We start from the raw sequence: 12,161 nt of genomic DNA on the forward strand, positions 1-12,161 counted from the left end.
TACGTGACAAGGAATAGGGTCGCCTGTCCAACCTCGTGGGTTTTCTCCCACTGCAATAGAGCCCTACGCGTAAGCGAATTATTGAAATTAAAAAAATAAACCATATGTTAGTCCCGAAATGACCTAGTTTGTGTCGAGTGGACGTTAAACCCCATTTCTCTCTCTTTATTAGAGCAACCCATTTCAATGGTTTGTTCTGACCTAAATAAAAAACGTTTCGGTCCTTTAAGCGAAGACAATCACTTAGCTATAGAAGGATCTGTAGTCCTTATGTCAAATGCTACAAAGATGACCTGTGTTATTGATATTGGCTGTAATAATGTCATTTGTTAATACTATTAAGTGTCGCTAGACTAATCCTATTACAGATCAGTTCAAGTGGAGCAATTAATGGGTCGCGGCTGTCGAGTGGTAAGGGAACAGGACTCCCGATTGGAATGTCTGGCGTTCGAGGCCAGCCATAAGTCCAGAAGAATCTCGGCGGGAGTTTTCAAGATCGGTTCCCACTTGTCAGAGGTAGCAAATGCAGGGGTGAAATGCAAAGTGTTATCTAGTTATTCGTATAGTACGAAACACCGAGCTCCCCCCGTCCACCCACCGACATTCTCCTCCCTACCGTTGCATAGTCTTTGAATAAATAGAAATATGTGTTTGTCAATCTAAAAATGATCGAAAGGGTAGATTGACAAGACGTTAAACTACCAATCTGATTAAAACACCAGATCCTATTTCGTTTCGTTTTTATAGTTCAAAATTTCGTTTTACTTGTCTTTACTTCATGTAGTGTAGGCCATCGAAAGTATAAAAAGACGAAACGAAATATAGATCTGTATTTTAATCGGGGCCCTTATTCACGAAAACTTAAAACTAAGTTACAACCGAAATTTTAAGAAATACTGCAACTTCATTGGATATATGCAAATTGATTTTACTGGTCAGCCAATAGAATTGCAGTATTTCTTAAAATTTCGATTGTATCTTAGTTTAAGTTTTCGTGAATAAGGGCCCAGATTGTTAAACTACCTGCATTGCCTTTCTCCAGGTTTAGAATTGTCAGAGAAGACTGGTGTGTAATATTCTTTTCCGTCAGCACTTGTTGTTGTTGATCCCGAAATGACCTAGTTTGGGTCGACTGGAGAGAGAGGAAGGGAAATTGGATTTAACGTCCAATCGACACAAACTAGGTCATTTCAGGACTAACATGGTTCAATTTTATTTCAATAATTCGCTTGCGCGTAGGGGTCTTTAGCTGTAGGAGGAAACCGGAGAACCCGGAGAAAATCCACGGGGTTGGACAAGCGACTCTACTCCTTGTCATGTACAACCGGGGAATCGAAACCACGTCAGTTGGCTCAATGACAGACCTTACGATACAACGCGCACGCGCTAACCATTCGGCTATCCCCCTCCCCACCCCCCTTTGTGTCGACTGGAAGTTAAACTCCACTTCTCTGCCTGTTGTTGTCGCTGTCAGATGTTGTTATGATATTATTGTCAGGATGGTTTTCATTAAGATTATTTACATATGAAGGAGGTATATAAAATTGTTATTTTAAAGCACGGTGTTAAAATTCGCATTCGTGAGATATGCGGGCGGGTCGTCTTCTCCTTTCGTCGTTCAAATGCTTCTTCGTCTGTTTTTTTAATGCCCGATACCATAGAAATACCCGACTCGTGTACTGATTTTAAAATGTCCATTATGTCTTAAATATTTCATATTAGGATCCCATATTTTAACGGCAAGATAGCGACATCAATATCGACTAAAAAGGGCCAACTTTAATTCGAGTTTTTAATACCGAATCTTATGGAAAGGAATAAGTTAGCGCTTTAACTCAATTAATACCAGAGGGCTAACTGATCCGCCATTACTGTTATCTTACAGTTGATCTATAACGATAACATGCTGTATTGATCGTAAATGTAAATTCGTTTATTAATCCTATTAACTACAGTCTAAACCTATCATAGATCAAGTCGATATGGCCAATAACAGAAAAATAACGCTAAAATAAAAAGCAACAGAATCGTTAGTTATTTTGGAGAGGTGTAATGAGTTCAGCTATCTGTAACTTGTGGTACTTCATGACGTACGAAATATAATAAGCTATCTGTGATATGCTGTGGATTCGCTTAAAGGTGAAAGGTAATATTATTCAGTGTTCCAACACGATTTACTAATGAAGCAATCTAATTAAAATACAGATCTATATTTCGTTTCGTATTTTTTTACTTTTGGTGGCCTATACTACATGTAAAGACAAGTAAAACGAAATTTTGAACTATAAGAAACGAAACGAAATAGGATCTGTATTTTAATCAGATTGCTAATGAAGTGATATCTGTCTGTGTTACTCTATACGAGATGAAATATTATAGGGACACCGGGTTAGTTTGAACATGGTTGTATTCGCACAACCCGAGTGGCTAATGAAGACATAGTTTAAACTACCAATTATTTACTCATATTTTCAAATAGAAGCGAGAGCCTCAAGCAGAATTTGAACACTGTCATGTTCCTTTGACAGTTTAGCACATTCTGATTGAGTGCAATCATCTCAAGAATGTAAGATCAAACTATTACCGTTGTCAGTCACTACAGTTGTTTGGTCAACCAAATTACATGAATATAGAAAATTGTATTAAACATGTCAGCAATAAAATAACTATCTAGAATAGACGCATTTACCTTATTTTACATATATTATCTACTTCTAATGGAATCTTCTAACTCCGTATTGTCTTTTTAACTATTTATATACACAAAAGGCTTAAATTTATTTGTGTTTATATTTAATAATATTATTGTCAATGATATTTGTTTTTATTTATGTATATAAATTTATATGTGTGATATTGGTTTAATTTGTCTCGTCATAAATCACCATATTTTTGGCACCATATAGCTTTGTTGGAGCTGACGTGCCATAAAACTCCATTTTATTTTTTTTTATTTCACTTCTTAATGAATAAGCGCATTATCCAGTTCATTACAACATTGATTATAGAAAATATACATCATTTAAGAAGATGATCAAAGACCAAAAAACTGATGGAAATATGTCTTTTTTTTTTCAGGAATGGAACGAAAATGTTGAATGTCGTAGAAGTAGAGAACAGGACATCGCGGAACGGCACGAGACTCGATTATCCTGGTCTATACACTCTTCGATTAATCAGCAACTGGAAGAACTTGTCTTCTTCGAAATTGAATATGGTAGGTTAATTTTCTATAACTGAACATCCCGAATTCACATGTCGCGTCAATCCATCTGGGCAGAAGGAGTCATGCGTTTTACCATTTGTGCAGTACTGAATAGGCCTAGCTTTGCAAGGATACGTAGGCCCTATCCGTGTACTTACATCACAAAAAAAGTACCATACATTTTCTTTATCTGTTGGGGGCTGAAAGACCGAATGGTTAGCGCGTGCGCGTTGTATCATAAGATCTGCCATTGAGTCAACTGACGTGATTTCGATTTCCTTGTTGTACGTGACAAGGAGTAAGGTCGCCTGTCCAAACTCGTGGGTTTTCTCCGGGTCCTCAGATTTCCTCCCACTTCTAAAGACCTCCTACACGCAAGTGAATTATTGAAATGAAATTGGACCGAGATGACCTAGTTTGTGTCCAGTGGACGTTACCCCCGCCCCGCTAGCCTGGAGGTCGGGTGTTCGATCCCTGCATTGGCCGAAAAAGTTCATCCAGATTTTCCGGCGTGGTTCTCCCTTGTCAGTGATGCAGGACAGAGGGGCTGACAAGGAAAGCTGTCTAGTCGTTCGGATGGGACGAAAAACCGAGGTCCCGTGTACACATTGGCGTGCACGTAAAAGATCCCTTGGCAGTTGGAATTCGATATAAGAGTAGGCCGTAGTGCCGCTGTCCGGGCAAAATTTCCCTCATAGCACACTGTATGGCGTATGCCCGTCTTCATTAGCCCAGGTTAGGAGCAGAACAGTAGGACGTTAAACTCCATTTCATTTCATTTCATTTACCCCCGCCCCTTTCTCTCCCCCTCCCTCTCTCTCTTTATGTTACGTGATATCAGGATTATCGAAGGCAATTAATAACAGACGAAACAATTTTATATTTAAAGAATGTGAGGCCATGTACAAGAGTAGCCGCCATTATCGTTATCCATTATCATATTAACGCTTCATTAAACCTTTATGGGGTAACTATTATAGTAAACATTGCATGGATAGAGTTTAATGTCCCACTTGCATGCACCTACCTGAATAATGAAGACGGTCATAGCCTAGACAGTGGCGAATATTTTGCGAGTACACTAATTGAATTTCAGTCCAGCCTCCAAGAGTTCTTTTACGTGCCGGCCAAATTATAAAAAGCGATATGACAAAAATGAAATGAAATGGAGTTCGTCCAACTGTTCTGCTCCAACTGGGCTAATGAAGACGGACATACGTCATACAGTGTGCTTGCCCTATGGCCCCCTCTTATATCGACTTCCAACTGCCAAATGATCTTTTACGTGCACGCCAATGTATACCCTGACCTCCGTCCTGCACCACTCGGCCAATGCAGGGATCGAACACGCGACCTCCAGGCTATATAGCCAACGTCTTGCCCACTTAGTCACCGTGGCTCCCGCGAAATGACAGCAGAAACACAATGGGATTAAGTGGAATAGGTTCTGGTTAGCTTTGCTGTAAAAAGAGTATTTTGTTTTGTATTTAAGTGGCGAGTACCAACTGAGATGAGATTTTCAGATGGTTTACAGTCAGATCTGCAAGATGGTAAGACATTTTCAATTCATTGTTTAGTTATTTCAGATGCATTGGGTAAGAAAATGTGCTGTCCGTTCTTGCTATAATAGTTTTAAAATATTGCTATGATAATACACAAAGTCTCGATTATCCATTTTGACGTACAAGTATTATATGGCGCGGCTATTCTAATCCATTTAACGTCTCGGGTATCATATGCACCAGAGAGTTGATTACGGGCTTACCATGTGAATATATGTCTACAAATTTTTTTTATAACATTTGAATCAGAAAGATAGAGAGCCGCGGTGGTTCAGTGAATAAAACCTTGACTCGCTAACCTGGAGGCCCCGTGTTCGATCCTGTTCATCAGGATTTTCCGGCCTGGTTCCCCATTGGACCTGGCATAGTCGTTCGGCTGGGACAAAAACTGAGATCCTGTGTACACATTGGGGGCACGTAAATGAACCATTCCAAGTTGGAATTTGATATAAGAGTAAGCCGTAGCGCCGCTGTCCGCGCACACTTTCCCTCATAGCACACAGTGTGGCGTATGCGGTTTAACGTCCTACTGTTATGCTCCGGCTGAGCTAATGAAGAGGGACATACGCTATGAGGGAAATCTTGCCGGAAAAGATGGTCTACGGCCTACTCTTTTATTGAATTCCTTTACGTACCCTGGATCCTTGACATGTCCTCCGTCCTGACAAGGGGAAACCACGCCGGAAAATCATTATAAGCTTTCTTGGCAAACACCATGAGCGTACCCGGGACCTCCAGGCTAGCGAGGTCTTATTGACTGAGTCGCCGCGGCTCCCTATATTGATATAGATTGAATTATATAATGGTTATAATTAGCCACCTATTGATTGTTGTAGTCAATAATACCCAGACACCTGTTGATTGCTGTAGTCAATAATACCCAGACACCTGTCAATAAAATCTCGTATTATATTCAGTTTCAGACGAATTCCCAACACGGCTAACAAAGGTAAGAATTTACATAAATATATTTATACTAATGCAAATGTAATTGGACCGTTTCCATGTAAACGGTGAAATCTCGCACGAAAACGCCTTGAGACGCGAACATGGAAAATGGGCTTAAGTGTGTGCTAGTCATGACGTCTGTCTCGGACTATATACAGATAACTGAAATGTTAGTATTTTTTTGTAAATGTATCACATCACCACAGATAGTTGCTTGGGACTGGTTGCAATAATTCGCTTATTATGTCCTTTCTATTTCTTTCACCTTGTTAGTTAATGATTTATTTTTTATGTCGTGGGGGCTGGTAAGGGAAAATGTGTAGTCGTGTACACATTGGCATGCAAGTAAAAGAACCCTTAAGTGTTGGAATTCGATATAAGAGTAGGTCGTAGCGCCGTTGTCTGGGCTCAATAAATGCCTTATAGCGCACTTTATAGTAAATGAAATGAAATTGGGTTTAACCTCTTACTTTTCTGCTCCGAACTGGGCTAATGAAGACGGGCATACGCCATACAGTGTGCTATGAGGGAAATTTTGCCCGGACAGCGGCACTACGGCCCACTCTTATATCGAAGCCTTACTGCCAAGGGATCTTTTACGTGCACGCCAGTGTGTACACGAGAGCTCGTTTTTCCGTTCCATCCGAAGGACTAGATAGCTGTCCTTGTCAGGCCGCACTGTATGGCCTATGTCCGTCTTCATTAGCTCAGTTGGAGTTGAACGATAGACCGTTAAACTGCATTTCATTTCATTTTATTTTCTGTGGTAACAATAGAGCTTTAATCTAGTTCATGGCATTTTTATTCATTATTCAAACTACATATTATATATTCTATAACTTATAACATAGCCCTTTCTGTTTATTTATTATATTACTTTGTACGTATTGAATGAAACTATTTTACGAGGTATTTTTACTATCTGGGGTTAACTTATATTCTTCTGGTTCATTAGCTTTTATTGGATTATATACTAGTCTATGATCTACATATATGTAGGTCTATCTTGGTACGAAATTACCCAACAGGGTATGTCAAACTACCAGCGCTGCCTACTTAAGCATACGGCTGGTTTGCTACTATATATCTCTGCTAGGTGGCTTTGATTACAAGAGAAAATGGATCCAAAAGGGCAATAATAAAATTAATCCGAAATATAAAATAGACAAAATATAAAATAGACAAAATATAAAATAGACAAAATATAAAATGTAAAATATAAAATAGACAAAATATAAAATGTAAAATATAAAATAGACAAAATATAAAATGTAAAATATAAAATAGACAAAATATAAAATGTAAAATATAAAATAGACAAAATATAAAATGTAAAATATAAAATAGACAAAATATAAAATGTAAAATATAAAATAGACAAAATATAAAATGTAAAATATAAAATAGACAAAATATAAAATAGACAAAATATAAAATAGACAAAATATAAAATGTAAAATATAAAATAGACAAAATATAAAATGTAAAATATAAAATAGACAAAATATAAAATGTAAAATATAAAATAGACAAAATATAAAATATAAAATGTAAAATATAAAATAGACAAAATATAAAATGTAAAATATAAAATAGACAAAATATAAAATAGACAAAATATAAAATAGACAAAATATAAAATGTAAAATATAAAATAGACAAAATAATGGTATATCTTGTTAGGAACGAATGGCGGGATTAGGAATGGATGTTCGGTTATGGAGTAGTTGGATTAAGCCCTGGGAACCCAGGTCAGTATTGTTTCGAAATGTATTTTTGAACACTAAAGGAGTTGAATTGCTTCACTTCATTTGCACAACACGTGGTACCCAACCCTAACTGGTTAAGTTGAAGTTACATAAAGTCATCTTAAGATATTTATTTTTATAAAACAAACAGCGTGCTTGTAGTGGATCCAATATTATCTACTAGACCCGCCGGATATTAAAGCATCCACCTCCCCTAGACGTAAATCCTGTATCCAGTAGTAACTACCAGACTCATCGTGCGTCTAAGACGTCATCGATGTCGCTTTAATGATAGGAATGTACTAATAATATGAGTCAATATGGTATTAACTAGTCAATTAGGTCTTATATGGTTGAATAGATACGCCGAGCTCATTACCCTGGCTGTAATAGTCTTAAAGAGACAATCTAACCATGCCTTTCTAAATACGTACAGGGTGACTCAACGACTCTCTCTCTCTCCCCTCTCTCTCTCTCTCTCTGTATGGGAAACACTCTCTAGCATCAAGCTCGTGGAATTTCTCCGGGTCCCCCGCCCCCCATTGCTAAAGACCCCTACGCGGAAGCGAATTATTGAAATAAAATTGAAACATATGTTAGTCCTGAAATGACCTAGTTTGTGTCGATTGGACGCGCCCCCACCCCCTCTCTTTCTCTCCCCCCCCCCTCTCTCTCTCTCTCTCTGAACGGGAAACATTCTTCTTCCTAGCATTTCATACTGACATATGAATAACCTTGGATTAATATCAAAATAGTTTACTAACGTTCCCACAAAGACCCGCTGAACATCTTGTAACAGTGCCTACAGAGGTAAAAGCCCTATTCGTTTTTATTAGCCATGAAATACTGGTCTGAACCAACCGGGCTATTGAACACTTTGTGTACGTGACGAAACTCCGAAAGCTTTCAATGTACAATTAAAACCATATCTATTTGCTATATCTTATTAACTTTTACTAATATAAGCCCATTTGAATGTGGATAACTAAAAGTGTCATGAGTATAAACTGGAATGTGCGCATTAGTACACACTATTATTATTAGATGAATTGTCCCTTTAAATAGTCAATAGGCGATGTATTATTATACTATGGGATTATACAGGTTAATCTGTTAGTGGAGGTTGTTGTATATTATAACGGTGGTATATATAGACAGGTAATAACACCCATTGTATATAGCCTATATACCCCAGTATATCTCGCGACCTAACAACCAATAAACGTGTATATACAAATCTGTACCGGTTACCTGTAACATAAATCACAGGTGTTAAACATTTTACCTGTAATCAATGACTAAATAACTGATTTGTTTACAAGTTAACAACTATTTAGGAATATGTACATCACAAATTGGAGGATTTAACCAAAGGAACGACAGAAGTGAAATAGTGTAACCGTGGTCACAAATCGGCATAATCCGCAGCTGCTAACAGTTTGAACTATTTTGTTCATTTAATCAGTAACTTTAAATACATGATTTGTAAAGTCTAACTATTTCGTGAAATTAGGAATTTTTCTCACAAGGCGACATGAACTTCATTTGTGGACGTTCTGGACCAACTGCTTGTGAATATTTTGGTCTTCGGGAAATAGGTGATTTATAGTACTGTTGACATTAATTTGTTATTTAGATTAAATTATTGTTAGAGATGCGGAATTTCTAGAATGAGTTACCGTCCCCTTACAACTGCTATTAAACTATGAGGGCTTGTTTTAACAGTTACAGGAAAATAAACATTATTGTAAAGACGAAATATTTCGTAAAATTAGGAATTTTTCTGACACAGGGACAGAGGTTTTCGTGGAGGTTCTGGGCCAACTACTTGTGAATGTTTTGGTCTTCGGGAAATAGGTGAATTACAGTACTGTTCGAATTTGTTATTTGGATTATTTTTATAGAGATGCGGAATTTCTTGAATGAGTTACCGTCCCCTTACAACTGTTATTAAATCTGTGAGAGGTTTGTTCTAACAGTTACAGGAAAATAAACATATGACGGACTTTTAAGTGGTAGAAATTATTATTTACAATCATAGAAATTCACGAACATCTTATGTCAATTTAGGTATACTATTGATAGATATTAAACTACGTACGATTGGCCGAAATCACCGAATGACCATTCTGGTTGTTGGAAGTGGTCGTATATCGGTCTGTGAATAGATTGGATTAAGAGGTCGAGTGGTATCAGGTGGTTTTTATTCAGGAGTCAATGGTACGATTGAGTAATGTAATAACATTACCCTATGAGGAGTTCTGTTTTAAAACCTGTGAAATATTCTGATGAGGTTTTGTGATTAGGCTTTCGCTGGCCCTTCTAACACTTTCTTATATGGGATTTTTCATCAAAACGTGATTTAGTATGATTTAAGTCTGTTTAAACATACTATGAATTCTCGTAATATATCCGAATTCCTCAAATGGGAAGTGAAATTAGGTGTTCTAAACTAATTAATCGTACTCCTTCACCCCTTATGAATGGTTTCGTTGTGTGAGTCTAGAAGAGAGGTGTGGTCTGGTGACGTAACGTCTATTCATAACGAAAACTTTATATAACGGAGAAGGGTGCGATTCTAACGCACTAGTGATTGTTGTATGTTTATTCCGTTGATTTCTGAATTTAGATTTGGGATCGGGCTATGTGTAACCCCACTCCCAAGCAGATTGTTATTCGACAAGTGTATATGAAAACGATTAGGAACAAATATTAATAATATTGTTATTATTACTATTATTGAAATCCCATTCCATAAGAGATAATATCATTCAACTAGTGTATCTAAAAACGATTTGGAACAAATATTAATAATATTGTTATATTATTACTATTATTGGAATCCCATTCCCAAAGAGATCATTTCATTATCTAAAAACGATTTGGAACAAACCATAATGATATTGGTCTATCGTTATTGAAGTCTGCATTATATTTAATTCACGCCATAACGAACACGATCAAGCTTGGGGTTAATAATATCATCACAGGGATCAAGTTGTAAACAGGATATCACACCTACCTCAATATAACATCGTAACTTAAGACACGGCGCATGTTGTTGGCAAGGGAACAAATATTATCAAATTAATGACTTTTAATCGGTTGTGAAAACCAATAAGCCTCGTGATGGTTTCATTTATGCATGAAGTATGAAGTAATATAATATATGATCCACAGAAAATCGTTTGTTTTACCAATAGTAAAGAACTATTTTTAATTAGGATTATTACGTCATCATTATGCATTGGTTTATGCCACAGGGTGAGTTCCGGCGATTAACAGACCAAGTTCGTGACGTCAGTATGGGCAAGAAGGACAACTTCCGAACTTCTAACTGTCAGGTAGGCCACATTCTTATTATTTTGGAGAACTAAAATCCGTATGTGATGGGTGAGGGGTCAATATATTGTACGTACACGACAGAGCATAGTAAAGTTTTTTACCACCTAAGGCAAAGAAACTTGTCACCAAGGGTAGTTATAATTTCGGCCTATTTTACTAAAATTGGATACATTGCATAATTAAGGAATAATAAAATGGGATGAAATTAAATATGTTTAATAACCGCTCCGAATGAATGTTATAACAAGGGTGATTTTAATGTATTTGAGCAACAGGGGAATAATTTTTAATTAACCGATATTAGTGACTAGATCCCTAAATATTCGCTCCTTTACAGCTACGCCCAGGATCGAACACTCCCCACACCCCTCGCTACCAAGCCGCCAATCAAATGGGTTCTACCTTTAACAATGTTTAAGGGATCTGAAGCTCTGGAGCTTAACAGGGTCAGTTGACGTCTGCAATCACGACGGAACCGGTGAGGATCGTACAGATTAATCAGGGAGTGAGAGAGGGGTGGAAGAGAGAGAGAGAGAACAAGAGAATAGAGAGAGAGATAACTAGGTCATTTCGAGACTAACACATGGTTGAATTTTATCTCAATAATTCGCTTGTGCGTAGGGGTCCTTAGCAGTGTGTGTATGGGGGGGGGGGGCGGAGGACCCGGAGAAAACCCACGAGGTTAGACAGGCGACCCTACTCCTTGTCACGTACAAGCGGGGATTCGAAACCACGCCACTTGACTCAATGAAAGACCGTATGATCAAACGCACGCGTTAACCATTCGGCCACCCATCTCTCGCTCTCTCTGGCGCATATATGGCTTTTTAGTAGTGGGAGGAAACAGGAGGACCCGGAGATAACTCACGAGGTTGGACAGGCGACCCCACTCCTTGTCACGTGCAACCGGGGGAATCTAACCACCCCATTTGACTCAATGGCAGGCCTTATGATCTAAAGTGCGTGCTTTAGACCATCCGACCACCCAACACCTGAGTAGGACTTCAAAGTTAACTGCCCTGTCCATAACAACACGAACGTGACAGACACTGGCTGTAAAGGAATTTAAACATACATTATGCAAGAGCTAAATCTACCAATTGCAGGTCATTTTTAGGCCTGAAATGTTATCTAAATTATTAATTAGACATTAATTAACTAATCCAGACCATAATCAACTCTCAATGGCATCGCTAGCCTGCGATATTTACTGGATTAGGATCCCATTTGCTGCTCGACTTCTATTCATAATTTAATCATGAAATGGATGATCGAGACTATGTGTTTTATCGTACAGGCTTTAGTAATGATGATCGAGGCTAGGCCGAAATTTCAATCGTTTAATTCTCGGTT

The 12,161-nt window shown here is 37.8% G+C and overlaps 1 protein-coding gene across 2 annotated transcripts in view; it reads left to right on the forward strand.

The window, feature by feature from the left end:
• LOC126816108 (uncharacterized) overlaps positions 1–12,161 on the forward strand; it is a 52,675-nt gene that overhangs the window by 4,472 nt on the left and 36,042 nt on the right. The window contains exons 2-5 of one of the 2 annotated variants that reach the window (XM_050542308.2): positions 3,079–3,217; positions 4,698–4,755; positions 5,685–5,716; positions 10,727–10,807. In XM_050542308.2, the coding sequence (XP_050398265.1) occupies positions 3,079–3,217; positions 4,698–4,755; positions 5,685–5,716; positions 10,727–10,807 (310 nt within the window). Of the gene's footprint in view, positions 1–3,078; positions 3,218–4,697; positions 4,756–5,684; positions 5,717–8,832; positions 10,808–12,161 lie in introns of those variants that run through there. The other variant, XM_050542309.2, reaches the window with a different exon arrangement.

This window comes from Patella vulgata, chromosome 3, assembly GCF_932274485.2.
Source record: "Patella vulgata chromosome 3, xgPatVulg1.2, whole genome shotgun sequence".
Taxonomy (NCBI): domain Eukaryota; kingdom Metazoa; phylum Mollusca; class Gastropoda; family Patellidae; genus Patella; species Patella vulgata.